The sequence below is a fragment of the Coturnix japonica genome, chromosome 2, assembly GCF_001577835.2.
Source record: "Coturnix japonica isolate 7356 chromosome 2, Coturnix japonica 2.1, whole genome shotgun sequence".
NCBI classification, from domain to species: domain Eukaryota; kingdom Metazoa; phylum Chordata; class Aves; order Galliformes; family Phasianidae; genus Coturnix; species Coturnix japonica.
In genome coordinates this window covers 46,632,589-46,657,386 of record NC_029517.1, presented here as the reverse complement: position 1 = coordinate 46,657,386, position 24,798 = coordinate 46,632,589, and the positions used below count along the sequence as shown (strand labels likewise).

At 39.9% G+C, this 24,798-nt stretch overlaps 1 protein-coding gene across 5 annotated transcripts in view; it reads right to left on the bottom strand.

Moving 5' to 3' along the window:
* Nucleotides 1-24,798, bottom strand: part of EPB41L4B (erythrocyte membrane protein band 4.1 like 4B) — a 162,101-nt gene that overhangs the window by 100,338 nt on the left and 36,965 nt on the right. For 4 of the 5 annotated variants that reach the window (XM_015854292.2, XM_015854293.2, XM_015854294.2 and 1 more), the window contains exon 2: nucleotides 13,005-13,109. In XM_015854292.2, the coding sequence (XP_015709778.1) occupies nucleotides 13,005-13,109 (105 nt within the window). Of the gene's footprint in view, nucleotides 1-2,589; nucleotides 2,678-13,004; nucleotides 13,110-13,285; nucleotides 13,394-24,798 lie in introns of those variants that run through there. The other variant, XM_015854295.2, reaches the window with a different exon arrangement.

The following is a 24,798-nucleotide window of genomic DNA, read 5'->3' as shown; positions in this document are numbered from 1 at the left end:
TGATGTTCCTGTTTATTGCAGGGGAGCTGGATCAGATGACCTTTAAAGGTTCCTTCCATTGCTAAGGATTTTATAATTCTGTGATGACAGTGTTGGTATGTATTTATTATGTACTAAAGCCAAGGCAAATATTCATTTAGCAAAGTAGGTGAGTGTAGCTCAAAGGTTTGCAAATTTAAGATCTCTAAGTTAAGAAAATGTTAAGAAAAAAGAAGGAGAGAAAAATAGAAATTGAACAGTTATTCTAAAGGTGCTTTTATTTACATGAGACCTGCTAAACCTCCTTAAGTGAGGCTGTCAAAGAATTTCATCCTTGCAATCTTAGAAATCGTGACCAGATATTCCTTAGGGTTGCAAGGGATTTATTTTGTCTCTACTTTATTCTGTCATGAAGAACTACACCAGAAATTACAGCAGTTCACATAAGTTTCACAAAATTGCAAATTTCTGATAAGGAAAAATGATCAATGCTAAACAACAACAACAACAACAACAACAGAAAAAAAACACCTCCAGGGTAGATTAAATTCTTGTATTTCAAATAACCTAACAGCAAAATTGTCTCACCTCGCTATTCACTTCGGCTACAAATGAATTAGTCACAAAGCCAATAAATCCTGATTCCATTAGAAGAAAACTTTAGCTTCAACATTAATAAAACAAACTTGAAAAACATCTGTCCTACCAACAAAAATCCTGATGTCTTTTCATAGTTTTCAGTGAAATAGCAGTTAATATAACAGTCTCACTCTTGGGATGTGGTGCTCTAAGGCCACTAAAACTCAAGTAACAACAAGTTTTGAATCATACATGCAAATACTTTAAAGGTTGAGAAATAACTAACACAGCTCTAGAAATTACTCATTCACACCATTAAATGAGACATAACCTAGCTAGGAAGTAATCTGCAGGAGACTATTTTCCATACTCAAGCAGCCAGACAGCTAATCCAGGCGATAAAACACAACACACATTAAGCTGATCTCTTCACAGAATTGCAGAATGACCCATGTTGGAAGGGACCTCAAGGATCATGAAGCTCCAACCCCCCTGCCTGGCCGGGCCACCAAACTTCCACATCTAAGTCTTCTCTTCAGAAGACTTGACATTCCAAATGGCACACCATGGCTGTAAAAGGGCCACCACACAGGTCTCAAAGTAAAATTACAGTGGTAGGACATAGACTGGCAGTACTTGTGGCCTAGAGCTCCGAGACCCAGCAGCATCCACACAGATTTGTGAATTAATGCCAGTTTAAGTCAAATATTTTGTGCTACTTCTGTCAAAATCAGACCAAATTCCAGTGTTTCAGATGCAGAGAATTTCTTCACACTGGAAATCCTACCAACTTTCCAAGTGTCCTCTGAGCTCAAGCAGTGTTGTCCTATTATTTCCTTTCACATAAACTGCCTAGATAGTTGTAAGCGGGAACACAGTATGTGTGTTGAGAAAAGCAAGTACTGTCCTGTGAGGCTACAAAGAGTACAGTTGAGAGGTCTGAAGTCTTGAATACTTTTGAAGGTGTAGCAAGTTTTCTCAAAAACACTTCTTAATGAACCAGAAGAAAACCTCCAAACAATGAGCTGAAGACCGTGTGGCATTCTAACTACAGCCAAACAGGTTTGGACTTGGCTACCTGCTGCTTGCTGACTTCTGAGCCTGGAAGTGAAAAGGGTGATCAAGTGGAAAACGAATGAAAATGGAAGGAGCTTCCATTCTCACAGAACCTAAGATTATACCTTGATCTAAGCAACTGCTCTAGTTAAACAACTGCACATTATTCCAGGATGCAGACTTGAAGAGTCCAAACTTTGGATGTCACAGTGTACATTTCAACGGTACAGTGCTACATTCCCATATCCAGACTAAACTCAAAAGTAACAGTGCAGAAAAAGAAGAAGAGTTTAATTGTTTTAAGACTGTTTTACAACAGAAATACAGCTTCTAAGCTATCTTACCCACAGTAAAGGAAAAAAAAGCCACAAAATCAAAAACCAGTCTGGCTGCAGGTAAACAAGATTCTGCAACTTTTCATTTTGGTGGGTAAACTAGAACTTCAGTTGATGAATTAGCCTCCCTTTACAACTGTTTAATCTCAGTATAATTCTTGTTTTTTTCCTTATTGTCAAATGAATAACGTTTCCTCTTGCATTAATTAACGTAAAACAGCAGTCACTGGTTGGGATTCACAGGTTGAATTTTTAAGAAAGGATTTGTAATGTCTGTCAGGCAGCCACAAAATGGAAGATAAATACCATTCACTTCCACACTGAAACAAAACAAAAACTTTACAAAAACAAAAACACCTGTTTATTAAAAGACTGGAAGCAGAGCCTTAGCACATTATCCTGTTAATCACACATTTCATCTAACTGAAGATGAAAACAGAAATATCTTAACACTTCTTCAGTGGTAGCAATCAATATTTTCTCAGAATCTAATTGTCATACGGGAAGGCAAAGATGTATTTGTGTCAAGATATAGCAGATAATCTGTAGTTACTGAAGCAGTCTGCATGAGGACCACGATGACTGCTAAAAGATGACTAGAAGGGGGAGTACCACAAGTTGACACAAACCCATCACACACCTGTGCTTTCAAATTCCACTGGCTCCCCACTTGCTTCATTAAAGAATGAAAAGTCCTGGTCTTGATCTATACAGCCCTCAAAGGTGACCTGTAAAGGAAAAAAATTGGGTTTGACCCTTTTTGGCTGGCTTGCTTTGCTAATTTAAAATGCATGAAGAATATCTTAAATAGACTGCTTTTCCTTACGCTTATTTATATACTTAACTCTCAGAAGCAGAAAGCTCATTCTCACTGGAAGCCTTATTTGCTGTCTAAAAGTATGCTTAAATGCTTTCTCAAGCAGTTATTGAAGGAATAGCCGAGGAGCAGAAACCGAAACTGTTAAACGCTCATCTTCAGATAAGAAGGCATTCTGTATAAAAGCTGGCAATTTTAAATCAGAATTTAATTATCCTTTCTGATATCTGATTTCTTATGCCTCTAAAACCTATTTGTCTGCCATTAGCCACGTGGCTTTTTAAAGAAGAGAAGATAAAATTCTAATGTACAAGAGGAAGGAATAATCTTCCTCCCTAACACAACACAAAAAAAAAAAAAAGGGGAAAAAAAAGACCAATGAAAACCCTACCCAATGAACTGTGGTTTGGGACCTTGTCTATACGTCACTAGCATAAAAAGGAACAAAAGAGAATTAACTTTTTTTTCTTTTCTTCTGAAAGTCAACTTATAAATATTGTGGTGGTGACAGAAATGGACCAGAAGTGGAATTGCACAGAGAACCACAGACTACAAAAGCACGTAGTTAGAAACATTGCCTGTTCCTAAGAGTTTCAAGCTCTTTATTTCAGTGAAAAGGTCATTCCTTATAAATCCATATGAACTTCTCTGACCCATCCTAGAAAGTTATGCTGCAATTGAAAATGTAGACACAGAGCAAAACAGTTTTCAAATAAATTGCTGAAGTACAACTTTCTGAATTCAAGATTTAATGAACATCACTGTCAATAGAGCTTAATATATTTGCTAGTAACCTTAGTGATGTGGCTGAATGCACCTCTCAGTAGGGCTACTGATGAGTCCAAATCAGAGATGCTATGCAGGCAGTGTACAGTTTTAAAATTGGGGACCTCAAGTGGGTAAAGAAATTATTTTAACAAGGATTCTGTGAGACCAAAGCAGATTATTACAGCAGCCAGTACCCACAGCGGAGAAGGCTGGGTGTGCATGCAACATTGGGATTGACTGACAAGCAGATCTGCAGAAAAAGCCCTGTGGCTGCAAAGGGAAAAGGAACGCATAGCGGTGCATGACGGAGAAGAGAAGTCCCTGGAAGAGAAGCGTAGCCTAGGCAGCACTGGAGACACTGAGTCAGCAGATTCAAAGCACTTCATACGCTCCCCAGTGAGTACCAAGCCTACAGCACAAGACTACTGAAATAAGGGGCTGATAGAATCCAGGGCACATGGTGGAAGGGTTGATAGAATCCAGGGCACATTGAGGAAGTGGCTGCAAGTTGTACCAGAAGAGGTTTAGGTTAGACATAAGAAAAAAATTTTCTCAGAGAGTGGTCAGACACTGGAACGGCTGCCCAGGGAGGTGGTGGAGTTGCTGTCCCTGGCAGCGTACAAGAGGCGTCTGGATGAGGAGCTACGAGTGGTGGTTTAGTGTCTTATGGTAATGGGAGGACAGTTGGTCTGGATGATCTTGTAGGTCCCTTCCAACCTTGTGATTCTGTGATTCTATGAATGCAGGGTAGCCTTTCTGCTTAGCAAAATGGCATAGAGGAATCATCCCCAGGAAAGGGGCCTTCAGCCCCCACAACCCTCCAGGTCCTACAGAAACAAACCCTCTCTGCAGCAGGCCCAATGGAGGATAAGCTTTTATGCTCTCTGACACTGAGCATACTAGGAAGAAAGAACATCCTGAGCAATTGGATCTAATTAGGCTGGTTCTGAGCAGCTGCTTGGACCAAACACATGCAAATGTCTCTCCCATCATCTTGGATCTTTGAGGGTCAGCTGTCCTGCCTCCACATATCCAACACCCACAACAACACTGGAAGGTGGCCTCTATCCTATAACCACCTGGACCTGTGTTTATGCAATTGAATGCTGATGTTAAGCACAGCCTAACTAGCAACTGCCTTGAGGCTGTGCACATTCTAGTGGATCTCTTAAAAGGGAAAGAGCTTTTCCTTGGAAACCTGCCTGAAGACTATTAGTCAGAAGCTACTAGTGATTCTTCCAACCAGACAGGAGAACTTTTCCTCCAAATGAGGAGCTGAGATGCTGCAAAAGTGGTGTGGCTTATTCTCGACTCTAGAGAAGAGATCAAGGGGGCCCCTGATACTGGTCTTTCCCTAACACCCCACTTTCAGGCTCAGAGGACTCCAGTGGCCCCCCAGTAGATTGTGGTAGATAGTGGTACATGGCATACAATGGTGGATGGGAGGGCAGAGGTAACTCCTTTGGTTTGCAATAAGGAGAGAAGGCTACAGTTGCCTATTGGGAAAGTGTAGAGAAGGAGAAGACTGAGTCTTCTTGGGGATGAATTGGCAGAAGAACAATCAACACTAGGCCTGCATTTGCAGATGGATACATCACAGGGAGTTAAAGGAAAAGGTTTTCCGTAACAAGGGTGATTATACAGAAAAGTTGTCCAGAGAAGCTATGGAATCTCTGTCCTCAGAGGTTTCTGAAACATGGCTACATGTTCCTATATGCCACCTTTTCCTTCACATGATCTGGCAGACGGATCATGGCGCATGGTTCCTAGACTTCCCCTACAATGAGGAAAGCATTATATCAGCTGTTTTGTTTTTGAATCCTCTTTATTTGCCCGTGCTGGATATGGGCCAAATGCTTGCCTTTTTCTAGTGCTCAGGAGACTTCACTCAGTATCACAACCTCCCCAAGATGACAGCAGCCCTTACAATGAATTCTACCAAATCCCTTAGTACCCTTCAATACATCCCTTTTTCACTGCTTGAACTTCCACATGCCTGGTTGACCTATGTGCTCCATAACTATATTCCACTCCTAAAGGCAATGCTTCATACCACACACTCTGCTAGTAAGCTTGACAGTGGGAGAGTTGAGGGAGCATCTCAGAGCTGGAAATAGAGAGAGAGCACTATTCTGTAGTTAACAGGCCTGGTTTCCTCCTCCTGGTATCCTCTGTCACTTGATATGTACAGTTTCAGTACAAATATGGTCTTTGTTCCTACTGCAAAAGAAATCTGAGAGGGGAAGGAGAGTTATTTGTGTCTCATTGTATTACAATTCCCCATTTCAGTGAATACAGCTGAAGTACAAAAAATTCAGTAAGAGTTATTTCACCACAAGATCTTCTACCGGTATGGGAAAACAATTGCAGGTTTTTCTAGGCTATTGTTTAACAAGTACTGAAACTGCCCTTATTAAACCGTCCCTACCTCCTCCTAACATTCCCAGTTTGGTAAACTGATGAACTGGCACAGGGGCTGTTTCTCTAAAGAAATTTTTTGTTTGTTTTTTTCTGTTTTAAACTTAAATACTTGCAAGGTTCCATAAACTGCAAAGGCATGCAAGACTTTTCTATACTGTTATGTTCTCTATGGAAAAATCTTGGATTGAAAGAAAGTTTTTGAGAGGAATTAGGAATGGTCCAATGTGTACAGATTATGATACTGGATGAAAACAATCTGCCATCTTTCTGGACCATGAATACCACAAACTGTGGCAACTTTCCTGTGAATTAAAAAACAAAAATGGTGCAACAGCTGCTGTTAGTAATAACATTACAGAGGTAAGATAAACTAAGAAAATATTTAAATACAAGGTATGTTTGGAAGGATGCCTGTGATGTAAGAAAAATTCTTGCAGATTGCCAGAACATTTTCCATCTCTCTCAATGCAAGCTCCTAAAAATGTTCCCACAGAGAGGATGACTCTTGTATAGTTAATTCAGACTTGCTGCCAGTAGTCTAGCTTTTTTCCTCTTAGTTCACGTCTGTGAAGTCCTTAGAAATAGTCCATAGTACCTCGGGAATCTGCAATACCAGTATGAAAAAGCGCTGTACTATATCACTGTCAGAAAAAACTCACAAATCTAATGATTATGTTTATCTCAAAGGCAATACTGATGTCTATATTTCATGCCTGGCTAGAGCAGAAAAAATGTGAGGAGATTACTTCCTGTTCCAGGAGTCCTGTTTTCTAAGCACAGCGAGTTGAGGCTCAGATGCAAAGCAAGCATTTTCTCAGAGCTTTTCTGAAGTCAGAAGGCATTTTCCTGGCCACAGAACTACAGGATGAGAACATGTTTGTGTGTTGAAGGTGGCTGTGGTTGTGCAGAACACACATGGTAACTTTTAGTTCAAATGAACTGCCAGATCAGTTAGACTAAGCTACAGGCTAACCTGTAATCCTCTAATTAGAAAAGGCTGCCATAGAGATCTTGCACATGCCTATTTCAAAACACGTTTAGGGTCAACACTGCGTATGCATTACTTGAGGATTTATTCATTTATTTTAAAATGTACTGAAACTAAACAAAAATAATCTCATGTGAATTCCAAAACCTGCCATAGTAATGTTTTAATTATCACAGTGAATAATGAGGCTGAAAGAACTAAAAAAGAAAAATCCCAAGCACAGTATTATTTCTGGAATGTTGGAATTCAATATAACCAAGCAGTGGCATTCATGAAAACCAAGCATATCCTAGTCTGAAACTGTACAGAGCCATCTCAGAAGTATCCTGATACATGACATGGTTTATCTACAATCCAAATAAACTAAACATGAATAATGGAGAGTCACAGGAGCATCCTTCAAGATCATTATCCTATCCTAATTCATATACACACACGAGAACTAATCTGCTTTAGCCCAAGTAAGATTTTATTTTTGTAAAAGGCAATTTGTAACAAACAGGCAACAAACCTGACTAAATCTGAGGGAAAACAAAGGAAGCCACTTCAGCTTCTGTTGCAATCATACACAAGCGAAAACAGCAAAATCTATTTTGTCTTCGACAGACTGAACACTTGACTTCTACACACCTAATGAGAGGCGGAGAAGCATCGCTAATAGGCAGTCATGGCCGCCTGTCCTGCATGGCTGCTTCTCAAGTCTGTACTAGGGAAGAGAACTCCAGCCCTACTGAAAATAGTGAAGGCTGCTGGAAAACTAAACATTGGAATTCTTAAGGTTTCAGAGTCTGTCATAAAATGTTCACAGGCTGCAGTACAAGCTTGGACAGCTGCAGCTAGTAGCAGTTATTTGTTAGATGTCCAGCATTTCTATAAAGTCAGCCAAGCTGCCTTTGAACAGTTACTGAGCTGGCATTCATATCACCACCACTATTAGTTGTCAACGCATTGAGCATACATGAGATTGTTACCTGCACAGCTCTCGGGACTCTCCAGCTGTGCTTTATATTTGTTGCTCTGGGCTGCAATCCATACACATGCTTGCCACAACCACAATCCTAAAGAGCTCATAGTCCAGAGAAATAAGAGATTCAGGGAGGGGATGCAGTGTCACAGATTAATTTGATAGTTTATTTAAGGAATCTTATTTAAGGGGAAATCAGATGTTTCTGCCAGAAGCAGAAAAAGAAATCTTTTGCATTACTAAGGCATTTACCAACCCCTTTCTCTTGATATCAGTGTATCAAATGGTAATGCTTTTCCCCGTCTTCTTTTTCTGCTTAGCAAGTGCTCAGTTACAGTATTACAGTACATAAAGGAAAAAGACTCCCAGATAACACAATATGAGGTTAATTGACTAGTTTGAGACATTCTTTTTTCCACATCCTTCACACAATTAAGAAAAAGTAATAGTAGTACTATCAAAAGCGAGCAGTTGGATAAAAACCTCCCGATTTGAATGACAATAAACCCTTAAAAGAAAATTCAGATATAGCAGGGCTCTGAGCCAATCAGTACTGCAACATCCATGAAACTAGCTTATAGTGTGTAAAGAAAGGTATTATTATATTATATTATTTTTGGTTGTCCAGATTGCTTTACACTGCAGTGTTGGAAAACCATGATCCTGACCCTTTCAGAAAACTAGGGCACCTTCCATACAGGTGAAGATCTCCATGTCCAGGTCAGTAAGATCTCAATATATTGTTGATGGCTAAGACTACATAGTTCTTGCCATTTTACATTCCTTCTATTTTCTTACTTGGAATACTACAAAAACCATTCTTCTCTGTTTTCTCCCACTGTTTTCTCAGTTTTCATTGTAAATAAAACCCTATTCAGGAACTGGTCAATATTAATAAGTCAGACAAAAGTGCAGCCTATCAGGACAATTCACTGACAGTCCTCTTATCTCTTCAGGAAACTCTGGCCCTCATCATAGTCACAAGCACCATAAAGTCATCCAGTTCATAAATCCAGTGCTTCCCAATGTGCCTGATGCATTCATTGCACATGCACATACACTAAGTGTGGCACAGCTGTCTGCAGAGTGCAATATATGTATCCAACTATGAAAGGCTACACCATAGGGCCCTTCTTTAAGGATTAGGAGCCTTTGAGACATTAGTGATAGCATAAAGGAGTTAGATGTTCACGGAGACTTTTCTATTTTTATTAAAAAACAAACAAAAAAATGTATTAATGTTTTTGTTTCCATGCATTCCAAACTAATGTTTCACACCTGAAAGATTATAGCAGCTCATTTGGAAAAAGCAAGCAAAAAGCAAATATGTATCAATTATTTTTTTCCTCCTCAATTACTCTATAAGCATTCTCATAAACAGGAACAATCACGAAGCAAACAAAAGGAAATTTCATGCTAATCAACATCGGCAATCTTTTTGTTTGGAATTCCTGTAAAACAAGGGAGACTGGGAGGGCATTCGTGTTTTGCTACCACAGGACAGACAACTAGGACAATGCCACCACAAAAGGAGAGATCTGTGTCCTGCTAGAATCTTAGCATATATTACAGCACATAAGCAGGAGCAAAACACACAGCTTTTTTCTTAAGATAATATGGAGTAAGAGATAGAGAACAAAAATGAGTGATCATTACCTACTAGCAATTTAAAACAAATTGTCAGGAACCCCAAATTACCACGGAATGCTTCACACAGACCAGCTCCTCCAAAAGAAAACAAAACCAAATAAACTAAAGAATGCCACCCCAAAACCGGCAAACAAATGAACAAAAACACTACTTCTACATGGCAACTCAACTTGTGGAGTGTAGTCTCAAAAGATTTCACTATTGCATTTCACTATTTCCAGCTTTGACGAAAGATTTCAAGTCTTCCTGCTTTGCTGTAACACACGCACACCACAATAAAAGTAACCAAAACCACCAAACTTTCCATTTCCTCTAAACCATTTCAGAGACCTCCTATGTTTGAGTGAGACTCATCAACCACCCCGAGCACTGCCTCCCTGTATAACTGCTATTACAATTAGTTGAACAAGAAAGAGAGAGAGAGCCTATCGATAATCACAGTTTCTTTGACCTTCTATTTCCTTCCCTCGCTTTTTCATTTTCTTATCTCTCTTCCACAAACAGGAACAACAGAAAAGTGTACTGTGAGGTGGGATTGAAAACTGACTGACTGGTAAGTCCTGCAGGGTGGTGATCAGTGATCAGGTGGTGGTGGTCTGTTGTATGAAGTCTAGTTGGAGGCCAGTAACTACTACTCTACTACTGCACCCTTCAAGGTCCAGTATTGTTCAATAGCTGCACAACAATTTGTTGTGGAATGTCCTATCTTCCCTCAGGACATCTTGCCTACAGTATGAGTATGTGACATGATAGTCTGAGTGAGTACTCCACTATACTAAATATTAATAAAACTTCACTACATACACACACACACACATATATATATATATATATTTTAATTTTCTTTCCCTCAGTCCAATGGATCATCTTGCACAGTCCCTATGCAACTCAATTTGGAGATCACTGTCCTAGAGGATCTTGGGCACAGCGAGTCACACATTTCTGATCACTAGAACAGATGCAGAATACTGAAGGTCAGGAGTTTTGTTACTGAGTTTGGTAGGAACAAGTTGGTTCAAAGATATCATAATACAACTACAGTAAGATGCATTTTTATTCTTCACTACAGGCTATAAACTCTAAATAAGTCAAGGCAGTGGATATTATCAGACAATACATCTATGTCGTGCTTTAAATCTTCTCACTTATGAATAAAAACTTTCCACAACATGGCCTTGGAACACAGAAGCAATTTCCACTGCTCAAAGACTATTTCGTATTTTCTGATTTATAATAGTGGCTTAAAGATGTTTGGCTCTCAAGAATATGTAATAAAAGGCAGAGAATTAGAACCTCAAGTTTACACAACTTCAATCTCTCAGTCCCGCAACTGCCACTGTGTGGCAGGGCTGGAATACGCACAGGGAGGCTCTGCATTAATTGCTATGCAAATGAAGTGAGCAGGTCATAAGTTCAAAATCGACCATGAAAGGCATAGAATCTCCTTGCACAGTGTGCTAGGGATGATAAAACCTTATGTCTTGAATCCCTTTAAGTTCTACTCTCTGTCCAGCTTCAGCCAGGCAGCCCCAAAACAAATGAGAGCTTTTGGCCTCGCACCTGTGGAGGTGAAGAAGTTGGCCTTAATACCCACCCTGATCCAGAAAACTATAACTCTACTACTAAAGCCTTCCAAACAGCATTTTTCATGCTCTCCAAAAGCTGTTCGTAGCTCCTGACCCTCTATAATTACGTATATTCTGAATTACTTTTACACTTTTGCCTCCACCTGTACAACTGAGGAAAGGAATAGCTAAGGAAAGTTAAAAGTCCTTAGAAAGCTAAGGACTAAAACACAAGAACAAAGACATATTTTGCTCTGAACATCAGGGATACAGCTATTTATGGAAATCAGATTTGCTCACATTTCTGCTTCATCCTCCTTTCCACTCATGATGTTAAAAAAAATCCTTCCCTTTTGCTAATATTCAAGGTCATAAGCATTCTCCAGTTCCTAAATCAAGCCTTCAGGTTCTGGTCTGTCCTCTTTCTTGGTAGGAAAGGATATTCAGCTCCCCCTTTCTCTTTTTCTTCTTCTGAAACGTTACTGAACTCCTTGTTACTGTTCTCTGCTATGAAGTTCTCAATTCAGAGCTTTAACAATCAATCACAATAACATTCCTTTTGATTATAATGTGTAGACACTGCTCTTTTAGCTGCATCCTAATGATCATCTCCATCATAAAAGGGTAAACGTTTCATGTAATATATGTTTTTTTTCATGAACACATATTAAACTATCAACATATTCACTTGCATTTTTCTTCCCAAAAACACAGATCCCCTTTCTCAATAGCATTACAATATTTGGACAGATTTGCTATTTGTAACTCAAAGCCACTGGCTAACACACAGATCACAAAGCTGTTGGTAAAACACTGATCTGATCTAATCACATTGACTCAAGTTAGAGAATAAAGCTAAGAGCTGTGAGATGACAACAGTGTTTTTCACAAGACATCACTATTTCTGCAACATGATTCAATTATATTGTTCTAACATCACAGAATATGTTTTTATTGTCTTGCTTTATAGAAAAAAAAATATTTATGTAAAAATCAGATAGTTTAAAAGCACACTCTTGTTTCACAACTATATATACTCCCTATTCGCAACTCAGGTTGTAATCATACACAGTAACTCCACATGTGAGGTGAGAAAACAGAAAACAATTATAGCAATACAGTTTAACAACAAGGTTTAAGCTCTTTAACCATCCCTCTCTCCATTATAAGTACTATACTTTCCATTCTGCCTATTCTCCCTCTCCTCCCTTTAACTGCAGATGCTGGAGGTCACTAGATATGGGAGAGAAGGAAAATTATTCTCTCCTATTGCAAATGAAACTAAATCTACAGAACCTTGTACACAGGAATTGTTGAGTCACGGTCTGAACCACTAATTGATCACCTGGGAAAGAACCATGTCAGCCCTGGGGGCACAGGTGAAAGCAATGGGAGCCTGGATGCACCTCTCTTAGACCCCATTTAAAGGGTGACTGCTACTGGGGGAGGATATCTAGTTGGAGATCCCTCTCTTGTAGAGTTTTTCCCCATGAGCCTAGATCTTTGGAGACAGATGAGCATTCTTTTCCTGTTTGTCCCTTTTGCCATTTCACTCTTGTATCACCTTTCCACCGATAATCTTTCTGACTGTGAGAAATTTAACCCATTTTTAATACCATGAGACTACTAACCACAGCATATTTTCTTTTACCAGGAATTATTGCTTATTCATAGTTAGCACATACAAGTCATGCACATGCCACAAAATGACATGCCTTATTTTAAGGATTTAAATTTATTTGCTGGAACCAAACACGATACCAGTTGTTTCAGCAGTATAGCCCTTACTGCTTACACATCTGTGAAATAGCACTAATAACACATTTGTAACAGGCAACACAAACTACCAAAGAACATAGATTTTAACTGAAGTTATACTTACTGTAACCTGGGAAGCATCCATGAACTGTAAGCCAAAGTAATCAGTTTCCACAAGATCCAAATGATACACAATCTGGTCAAATAACTCCTGTCCCTTTGCATGTTTCTGGAACAGAATAAAGAAAAAAAAAAAAGGTGTTTGTTTTGTTTTTGTATCTGTATGTATGGGGGGATACTGCATATGGGTTTGGGTTGTTTTTGTTTTTCTGGTTCAGTTAAGGGGAGAAAAGTTGTACACGAGGAAATAGTGTCTCACTATGTGTTCTAAAGAATTATATTAACATTTTAACATTTCATTTTCTCAAAGATTTTCTTCAGGAATACAAGCGACACACTCCATCTGCATCTATTCCAACAGCAGCAGACTTCATTCTCAGAGAAAACCTTCAGTGTTCACAGTTACTCAAAGCATAGGAAAGAAATGAAAGTCCTGTAAGCACTCCAAGTCACAGAGCCAACACTTTAAATGTCCGGGATGCCAAATTCCACAGCAAATGCTTGCTTAACACACTGCCTGAAATCTGCCTGCTGTTATCACATATCAACTGCAGTTGTGCAGCATCACACAACACTACTTAAGCCACAAAATACATTCAGGACAGCTTGAATACTTAAAGAGCACCATGAAGAAAATTAATGGTATTTGATAAGAATCTTTCTATAAAGTTGTTAATTGCAATCACATTTACAACCTTCAAGTGGAGCCAAGTAAGTAGCTCTGATTATCATTTGGCACAACACTTGGAACACACAGGCATAGAAATTAAACTAACCCAAATCACAGGCTATGAGCACTGGTAGGAAAGTCAGCCGACCTTAAAGCTGGGCTGCAACTTGCCCGCGTAGTTGTTCAGAGGTTAAACCAAGAATTTAAGTACCCAATGTTCCAGCAGGGAGATTACAGGTGGGTAGGAGGGGAGAAACAAACCAATTTTTCTGCAAACCATTTCATGTTACTCAGGATATCTGATGCTACCATAAATCTCAAGAAAAAAGAAGCTACAGCTGTAGTTCATACAGGAATGGCACAGTACACAGGTCTGAAAAAAGTTATCTGCCTGTTATCCTATAACTTTGAAGAATATTTTTCTCAAATTTTAAAGCTCTAGTTTATTAAGCATTCCCACTTCTCCCAAATACTAACAGAATTCACTGATTTCAGCTGAATGAGAGCTAAATAACTTGCAGTTCAATTTGGCTTACTGTACAGTACCAGTATTAATCATAATGTGAACTCCTGTCCAGTCATCCAAACTGTCTAAAATCTATAACTACTTGCAGAAACAGCATTAGAAGTGCCATTAAAATAAGCTTCACAAAAACTCAGACAAGTGTTGAACCATCAGATGATCCTGCTTTGTTATTTTAGAGTGGGGGAGCAATAGGTCAAAACCAGACAGTCAAACTTCAACAAACTGCTTAAAGCAGATGAGAAGATAACATCATAGAATCATAGAATTACCCAGGTTGGAAAAGACCTTGAAGATCATCAAGTCCAACTGCAGCCTAACCATAGTACCCTAACTCTAAAAACCCTCTGCTAAATCATAATCAAATGCCACATCTTAAAGCAGTACATTACATTAAGAAGTCACAGATTTCTTACGTTCAATAATAGCTATAAACTTAAACAAAAATTAGTAAAAAAATGTATCCAGAACATGTTTTCTCACAGATAGTAAACTCACTATCCAGTCAAAAGAAGCCAAGCCAAAGCACAAAAGAATTAAAAATGATTCTGCTCCAATGACAGGGACAAGAAAACCTGCCAAAGCAATAAAAAAGGCAAGAAACAAGGAGCTCAGAGAACCAGGAAACACTGATTTGATGCCCTATGATTATTCCTGGCTGCTTGTTTTATGGCTTTAAGTACCTACATGTTTATCTTCTAATGTCACACACTCAATAAAAACCAGAGAGTGCACACTCCACCTTCTGTACCCAAAGCATAGTTAATGTTCAACATATGTCACCACATGGAGAACAGCTTTCCTCAGCCCAGCTAGACTATAAAATGAAGTACCACATGCAATAACTGCTCCAAAAGTAATGTCTCCTATGTTCTTATTTTGCCCTACAACACCAGAGGCAGATGATGATGATATGGCAGTAGAGGTTGAACTTTCCCAACAATATTCCAATAAATTTTGTTGCCACGCAACAGATGGCAGCAGAGGGGCAGTCTGTCAAAATGGCGTCTGACATGGAAGCATGTATGAAGCAAAGATGTTTCCACTGACATTCACTGATTCTTGCTGAACATTTAATGAGATCAACCAGTGGATATGAATACAGTGAGGTGGTAGGTGGTGTTCATTTCAGCAGCGGTGACAGCGGCAGTAGGTCACCTCCACTGGTATGGATTTTTGAGTGTAGCATGCAGGCTCTTGTTCGGCTCTAGCAAAAAGGTGTAGCTGTTGGTGGCCACTATAGAAAAACATTGTTTTGTAGCTGAGAAGTTATCTAATAGCATTATGGGACTCTTTGCATCCGTTCAAGTTTCCATGAAAATCAATAGGAAGCATTACTTTTGGAGCAATCCACATCCATAGTTTACAGGAGGTTATAACATTTCACTTGTCACTAAATGAGATTTCTCAGTAGTTGAATACCACACAGATAATAAGGCTACTGCAGCCACCAAACTGCTGACAAAGAAACGGGCTTGGAGATGTTACACTCGGGAACAATAAAGGAAACTTCTCCTCTGCTAACAGTAAAGGATGACCTGCTCTCCTTCCTTCTGCCTTCCACACTGACTTATAACCAGTTAGACCGCAGGTTGATAAATTGGTACCTATGAAATGAATCAAATGGATGGCAAAGGCAAAATAGAAGGGGTTTTCCTCGGGAATTACATAAGCCAACATGTATAAGCATTGAGTCTTTTTTTTTTCCTCCCTTCCTTCTACGTAACAGAAGCTAAAAAAACAAAACAAAAAACCCACCAAACAAATGCTATCTCAATCAAAATATGGTATCAAGAATATAGAAGCAACGTCAAACAAACTCTTCATTGAACATACGATCAGCTGGAATTCAACAAATCACACTTTCTCTACAGAGCTTCAATTTGTGAATATTTTTTGAAAACATATGTTAAAAAAACCCACTTAGGGTAAGAATATTTTATAGCCCTACTTTGCTAGATAAACGGTTCAGAACTGTCAGAAGATCTGCATAGCCTACATCTCAAAAAAAGGTACAAAAGTGGTACAAAAACAACATACACAGACAATTCCTTACAGTTATTATTTTGTTATGAAAACTACTTTAATTTGGAAAAAAATATATTACTAATGAAAATTGCAAAAACATTTATTTATTTTTACAGCTAAATCACTGCCAGTGTCTGCTGGAGCATTCCTTGGATCCCAAAAGAACCTGTGCAAGCACCATCAAACCTCATAGACAAACACCGGGGCCTTTCAAATGTCAAGCTTACAAGCCAAATTAAAACAACAGCACCAAGTGAAACTGAACTACCACAATGCAGTCACTTTGCAACCCCTTTTACTTCTTTGTCCTTGAGGAAGCACAGAGATTGAATTATACTTCCAGTTGGGAAGCTCCATAATGGAGAGCACTACTGAGAGCTAAAAAGAAGGGGAAGGGGAAATAGTTTCTGGCATCAGCCATCCAGGTGAGCCATTTACAACCTGAAAGTTGTTTCTGGAAGCCCAACTCAAATAACCTTCCCCTCATATTTTCCTTGGGATTATGAATCACAGGATCAGAGAAAATTCTTCTGTTTAATGAAAACTTAATGCTGGGTCCTCTTGCAAGGACATTGGCATGAGCATGAGAACCCTTGTAGAAACACAGGGACAGCTGCACAGCCTACAGTTAAAGTAAGCCTAAACTCTTAGTTACCAGAGCCCCCCAGTCTCAGGGAATGTAAGGGAATTCTTGTCACCTAAAACCTGACAAAACAAAGATAAACTTCTCCAACCAGAACTCTTCCAGACTTGTAAGAAGTTTTAACATGCTTTTGGTAGGCAAGAAGGGAAGGGCAAATTCATCCGCCAGGGACATTTTGCATCAACTGTTTTAGTCCAAAAATGCTGTTCATTGTTGATTTTAGCTACACCAGAATTGTTTGAAAGTTTCTGCCAGAAGGCATTAAAAGGGGATACAGAAGCCAGAAAAATTCCCCAGTCTATTACAGATGTGTTGAAAGAATGACACTGATCAGGTCTCACAGAGCACAGACAGCAAAGTTGGAAAGCTGAAGTGCTCTGAAAAGGATCAAATAGTAGTATGTAGAAACCAAGTATAGTGCGTTACATGTGTACTAACTGACTGAATAAGAGAACTGTTGAGTCACACTGGAGAGTTCAGACTGCAGCATTACTGAAAAACTCAAATCATTCTCTGTTGTAGCACAAGTGAATGCTTCTGGGAGGTGTTATGGCAGTGGGTCCTGAGATGAAAAGGGAGGAGGACAAAACTAAAGGATGATGCTATTTCAGTTTGTTCCAGGGAAGAGTTTCCAGCAGAAAACCCACAAACAGGTTGTGGATGTCCCCTCTCAGGAAGCACTGAAGGCCAGGCGGGATGGGGCTTTGAGGAATGTGGTCTAGAAGGAAGTGTCCCTGCCCATAGCAGGGGGTCAGAACCTCCATGGATCTTACAGGTCCCTTCCCCACAGACCACTCTACGATTCTATGGTTACAATCTAAGTATTACCAGACTTCAGAAATAGCTAAAGTGGTGCTTGGGAAGACAACATGTCAAATGGGGCAAAAGTACAAGAGATAGCTTGCATGCTAAGAAAAAATAAATAAATACCTGGAAAGTAAATAAAACTCTTCAAAGAAAAAAAGAAGTAGTCTGCTACAAGCTCAGGGTCGCAAATACCAGATTTTAGCTTCTGGTAAGTTAGTGAAGGAGTATTTGTAACTAGCAATTCCCTGCTCCGCAAGCATTAAACAGCTCTGGAGAAATCAGCACCTCTCCTTGGCATCTAAGGAGCTAGAACAGCTCCTTATGTTCTGCTTACTACTCTTACACATGATTTGTTAACAATTCATTTTTCAAGCTGATCATAGTGCTTAACAGTAGGAATTTGCTTTGTCTTCTAAAAGCTGCTGGCAAGGCGGTTCCCCGTATTTTTAACATGTTATAGGCAAAACGTACATGAAGCCAGTTAGGTTTCCTACTAACCTTGCACTGGACCACACCACAAGAAGGACGTGGAGCTACTGGATTGGGTCCAGAGGAGAGCCACAAAGATAATCAAGAGGCTGGAGCACCTCCCATACAAGGACAGACTGAGAGCTGGGGCTGTTCAGCCCAGAGAAAAGAAGGCTCTGGGTGGACCTTATGGCGACCTGCTAGTACCTGAAGGGGGCCCACAGGAAAGCTGGGGAGGGACTACTTATAAGGGCAGGTAAGTGACAGGACAAGGGAAATGGCATTAAATCGGCAAAGGGTAGATTTAGACAAGTTATTAGGAAGAAATTCTTTACTGTGAGGGGTGGTGAGACACTGGAACAGGTTGCCCAGTGAGGCTGTGGATGCCCCCTCCCTGGAAGCATTGAAGGCCAGGCTGGATGGGGCTCTGAGCAACTTGGTCCAAGAGGGAGGCGCCCTTGCTGATAGCAGGGGGGTAGGGACCAGGTGATCTTAAAGGTTCCTTCCAACCCAAACCATTCTGTGATTCAAGTGCTCATTATCTCTCCTTTAATTTGCTCTCAATAGTCAAGCCCTCAGTTTTCCCAGGCACCACCCTCTGCACTCTTTCAGCTTTGTCACTTGGGGGCATGTGACAACAGTTAAGATACCGTTTAGATTGTGACTCCTGCAGCCATGTCAGAGCTAGCTTTCAAATAAAAAGAGCCACATATCATGCAGCAAAACTGCTATGGTATCTTACAGCTGCAGCCAAGTAGACATTTGAGGCCACAGATGGACTTGGAAAAGCTGCACTAAACACCAGCACACTGTGCCACCAAGACTGATGCAAGTAGCAATGTCAGATTAACACCTTTTCAAGCTTCAGTTCCTGACTGCCATCCAGAGATGGCACACCCTGCAAAGGGCATGCTGCTCTCTGCAAACTAACCATGACCTTGGTATCTGCCCTACTGTTCTCCCAAGGGTCCTATTTGAACAGATTCATAAAAATATAAAAATGTCTTTATATTCGTTTTATAGTTTCTGGCTGGCCTTAAATGATTCCAGAGAGGTGGCATCCACAGCCTCACTGGGCAACCTGTTCCAGTGTCTCACCACCCTCATAGCAAAGGATTTGCTCCTAGTTCTATTTGTCAATGACCCCCCCAAAAAAAACTGCTTATGAACAACCAACCAACAACCACCAACCAAGCCATTTCCTTTAGGTTATCAGGAAAGGACCTCAACTAAAGAGACAGCACACTACCATTGAAGAACATTCACCCTGCTAGATTAGCATGTAACAGTGCAAGTGGGCTGAGTTTCTATGGCAAAGATGCCTATTCAAACTCTCAGACAGATACTAAGAAAAAAACCCCTAACATTGGGCACAGTAAACCTCACTACTGTTGCATTCCAGTGTTCCTCAGCAGCACTCAAACGCACATCTCTGCACAAGTTATTGGTGAGAAGAGTTGGTGTTCAATCCCTGCTGAAGATGATGGAAATATAGATTAACAACTACAATATACAAATGGCAGCTCTGCTTGTGGCAGCAAAGCTTCAAGGTAGGAAGGATGTGGAAGTGTCATAAAGGAGAAGCTGAACAATAATTAAACTCGCATGATTGATATGTAGCAAGGTATCAGAAAAAGCTAAAGGGCACTGGACTTCTGGTCATATCAAGACACTTTTTGACCATGTTAAAATGGCATAGGCAGACAGGAGAGATTCGATCAAAGCTTTCAACCTGCTGTGTAATTGCAAATTGACCATAAAGTTTAAAAAAAAAACAAACCAAAAACAGTGAAAAACAAACCCAGGAAACTCAAAACACAAAGATGGGGGGGAAAAAAAAAACCACTCTTTTCCAACTCCACAATAGGAATAAGGAAAGGATTTTGAATTATTCATAAAGAACAAACTCGATTAGATGAATCAGAGATTGGAATGTCAGCATAGCACTGGAGTGAATCCACAATAAAAAGACAGAGGAGAAATTACCTTATGCACATAACAGTCACGAGGGAGTCCAAAGCCATGCCAAGTAACTTGCTGGAAAGATGTCACACAACAACACTTGAAACATAATACAGATTCAAGAAGGTCAGACAAGGTCTGAAAGCCAACTATAGGGTTTCCCTTCCCTTTGCCAGATCACATATCCCTGCTTTCCTTTAATTTGATTTTCCAGTTCTCAGACACATCCCACCTCTTCTCTAAGTGGGCAAAGTACGACAGCATGTAGGTCAGCTTTATTAAATAGCCTGCCTGATGCTGTATTTTTTTTTTCTGAAAGCTGTGTTTGTTTTCAAAACACGCATTTTCACCACCTGGGTTTTAAAGCATAGCCATTCAAAAACTAGTTATAGCATACCTATGGCCTTAGAAGTCCATTTTGCTGATGAGAAGGAACATCAAACTCATATCTCAGGATCTTATCTGGAAGGAAGAACTTCACCATTTGCTCAGCTTCCCCAAGGGAAAATTGTGCATTGGGTGTAGGTGACAAAGGTTTTGGTAGTCAGCCCACCACAGGGACAGCCTGTGTGGGGAGAGGACAGGGGCTGTCCTGTGCTAGACACACAGTTGGTTTGAGCTGTCCCTGGAGTGGACTCACTGCAGATCACAACTGAGCCCATCAACCACATGCATTTTTCCTCTGGGAAAATGTATTTAAGGAAGAGCAGAACATGCCAGGTGTGGAGCATAAGAGGAGGGAGAAACAGCATCAAAGGAGGAAATTATCCATCCACTGGAGCAAATATCCTGTGCTGGAACAGCTGGGTATTCCTGAGGGACTGCAGCATGTGGATAAGATGCTTGTTGGAGCAGGGGAGAAGTGTGTAGAGGAAAGATTGGCAAAGAGGTTTTTGTACTGACCCCAAGCTCCCATCTCCATCAGAGGAGTGAGTGACTGGCTGTCTAGGTGCTCACACCTGGGACAGTCTTAAGCCATCAGACATAAAAACCGTCATACAGGGCAGTTTTACATTTCTGTGCAGTCAGAGGTCATCTGAAGGGCATGCAGTCTGAAGAGCCTTAACTCTCTCCAAAAATCACATGACAAGCCAGCAGATATCATAAGTGCAATTACTATTGGCAACCCCAATATCTGGGCTGACTTTCTTTTTATTGGACTCCGGTGAAGGTGAGAATTTCTGTTCATTGTCCCTATCACCTACCTATATGCACTACAGGCAACACATACCTCTTCAAAGAGAAAAGCACTGTCAACACTTTAAGTGGGATCCTCAGGCAATAGCTAAAATGTACAAGAGGCCATACAACAAAAAAGGTAAAGCTGACTTCATGTTCTGGAAGTGACTACAGACTCCTGCTGGCCAGCCTTTATCATTGCTATCTCAGATACAGGTAGGTTTCCTCATCGCATTTCTACACTGGGGGGCACAGTAAGAATGATTACTTGCTGGGAAAGAGATTTTCACCCCCATACTGCCAGCTCCCTCTCTTGACCCACTTGAAATACTACAGACACATTGGGCTGAAGAAAACACGTGCAGAAAGACCAAGTAACCAGAAAGCAGAAAACAGAAACTGATGCTGAGAGTTTCTTAAATACATTTTGCTACAGTGATACAGTTCTCCATTCTGGATCTCTCGAAGAAAAATGTGATTAAAGCTAAAGGTGTTCAAATAGCAGCCACTTCTAAGGGAAGATAGCATTAAACACAGCGTTACACTTCTCTTGTGTGAATTGCTTTTCACACTCCTGCACAGGTCATGATGGCGCACAAGAGCCGTTTTGATGAAGCTAGCTAAGATTCTAGATAATGACTTTAAACTGCATTTGAGAAGTAACACAACACCCATGTAAGCTAAGTTGACCTAGAAGAGAACAAGGACAAAGAGGCAATGGCTACTAGAAGAGATGAATCTCCGCTTTCTCATGCTAATAGCAGCACCAAAGTTTCAAAGATATCTTCCCTTTCTTCTGTATCAGCATTTGAATGTTCTATTAATAAAAGTGGTTTTTAAACAAGATGCAATTGTACAAACAGTATTTTCCACACAGATGCCTTTCCTGGCTTAATTCTTTCAGGCTTTGTTTCGAAGTAGGACATTTAAAACAGTTTACTTTTAAGGCTCTATAGGACAGGTAACCTTTCTCTGGCCTAGAGATAGCTCAGATCACCAGCTTCCAATTCTTAGCCAACAGGTTTGTCAGGAGAGCCAGGCACCTTGTTCTGTCCTAAGGAAATGAATACATGTGGAAATTGTGTGAGTACAACATCACTACTGATTTAGGATAACAGTGTTTTCAGGATCTTCTAAACACTCACACACAGTTCACACTGTACATGACAGCAGAAGGTCTGTCATGTCAAGAGCTGTTTCTTGAGAGCTGGGTAATGGGGCAATGAAGCAGCCACAAACCATAGAATGGCTCAGGGTTGGAAAGGACCTTTAAGATTATCTAGTTCCAACACCATGACACGGGCAGGGTTGTCACCCACCAGCTCAGGCTGCCCGGGGCCCCATCCAGCCTGGCCTTGAGTATCTCCAGGGATGGAGGCTGTGGCTGTGCCCCACTGCCCACTCAGTAAAAGACTTCCCAGTAACATTTAATCTAAATCTTCCCTCATTTAGTTTTAAATAATCCCCCACTGTGCTATCAGTATTTGCCCATGTAAAAACTTGATCTCCCTCCTTTTCATCCCTCCCTTTAAGAATAGATGGTCACAATAAGATCTCTGGAGGTTCTCTCTGTTAAAATGAAGAGGCAGCATCAAAACAAATGGAAAAGGGATATTAAGTTATATGTACTGCTGAGCCTACCCCATAGGTTTTCACTTCTGTTCTGCAAACGTGAAATATGACTGACAGGATCTACCTTTTCTGATTTAGCAAACTGTTACAATTCTGAAGGCTGCTATTTTGTATTGCAGCATTTGAGTTGCATATCAGCAACAAATGAGGAAGAGGAATTTTGGAGATGCAGTTTGAAAGATCTAGAAAGGATTGAATATTCACAGATTATTTAGGTTGGTCCAGTCACTGCCAAGTATTCAGGCACCTGTCTCACTGTGAAAGATCCCTGTAAAATGTAATTATTGATGCCCTATATGAAAGGTGCATAAGATGCGTTGCAGCTGGGAGGCAATAGCTGCTCTAAGAACATCCATCTTACACAATGCTTTCCTGCTCATTGTTTTTAAGGTACAGAACACTGCCCAATACTCCTCAATTTTCCACAAAATTACTGACCTGTAAAAGCAAGAAGATGAGCATTCATTTATTCTTTTATAAACATCACATCATGTATTTTTTTTTTAGAAACACCACAACATTTACTTTCCTTAGTAAGTTTCTGCAATCAGCTTCAGAAGTAGTCCAGAAATTCTCTGCATTAAAGCCTTTTGCTTTGCTCTCTTCATCACACCTCTCCTCCTGCATAATAATGTTTGCTATTTATGACCATAAAGTTAATTCAATTCTTACTATTGTGTTTATCTTTTTTTAATTAAGTACATCATATTTGTGTCATTTTTCACAGCAGGATTTAATTCTACACACACGCTAACATTAATTTCCTATTAACTTACCCTGTACAAAATCTTACAAAGTGCTGAAGCTTCCATTTGAATCATAGTAATCATTGATCATCCTGACAGCTACACACAGTTGATGAAGTTCAGAGCCACAAAACATTGAAGCAGTGACCACAAAAGGATTGTAGAGCTTCAGGATTAAGCTGTAAGTTGGCCTTTCTTCAGAAGCTCAATAGATCTAAAACACAAACGCTTTTAGAATCTACCTGTTTATTCAGGTAGCCAGCAGACTTCAAACAGCACTCTTCACTCCTTGTTATTTCATATATTAAGTCATAGGACCTTGTCAAAGAATCAGCTCGGATTGTTTGCCTCTGAAGAGGATCAGAAATCTAGAGACTGGGAGAAGTCAGTAAGAAAAACTGACTTACTTATAACTGGTCAATAACCAGCAGTTCAAAGAACAGAGGAAGACCAGAGAAGTTTGCCACTAAAAGTTGTTCCATTTAGCAGGTAGCTGGAAAGACACAGTTCTTTAACACAAACATAATTAACCAGGAATATACAATTTAGGAAGATCAGTAATAAGTTTATTTCTGACACAGACGGAATTTGCAATAGGAACAGCCAAGGTGGTTTAAAAACAAACAAAAATCAACTATAATTCCAATAATACACTATGCTTAAACTTATAAAAAGAAGTCCTAAGAGTGTACACACGAGGAACAGAAAGATCCGAGTTACAGTTAAAATTGTTTCTTGTATTTCATCTCAGCTAACAGATCTCCCAATTAAGTAACAAGCTAAGCACATAAAAGCAGTGACTGTTAACAACATCTCTAACCCCACTATTAGTATGCAGAAAAAAAGAGTATCAACTAGATTCTGGAAGAGTGACATGAATGAAATACAGAAAAGAGGAATTACAAACCTACACAAATGTCAGCTTTTCTCCCCTATCAAGTTCCCTGAAAACTATGATTTTTGTTGCCATTTTGAACAAGGTATGGTATGGTCAGCACTTCCTTTGGATATACTTCTAAAGATTACCTGCGGATTTACTTATTTATTTTTTACATACAAAAATACAGATGAAAAAGAAAATATTCTAATCAAAATGTGTGCTGTACATCCATCCATTCCACAGAATATAAATAAATCAGG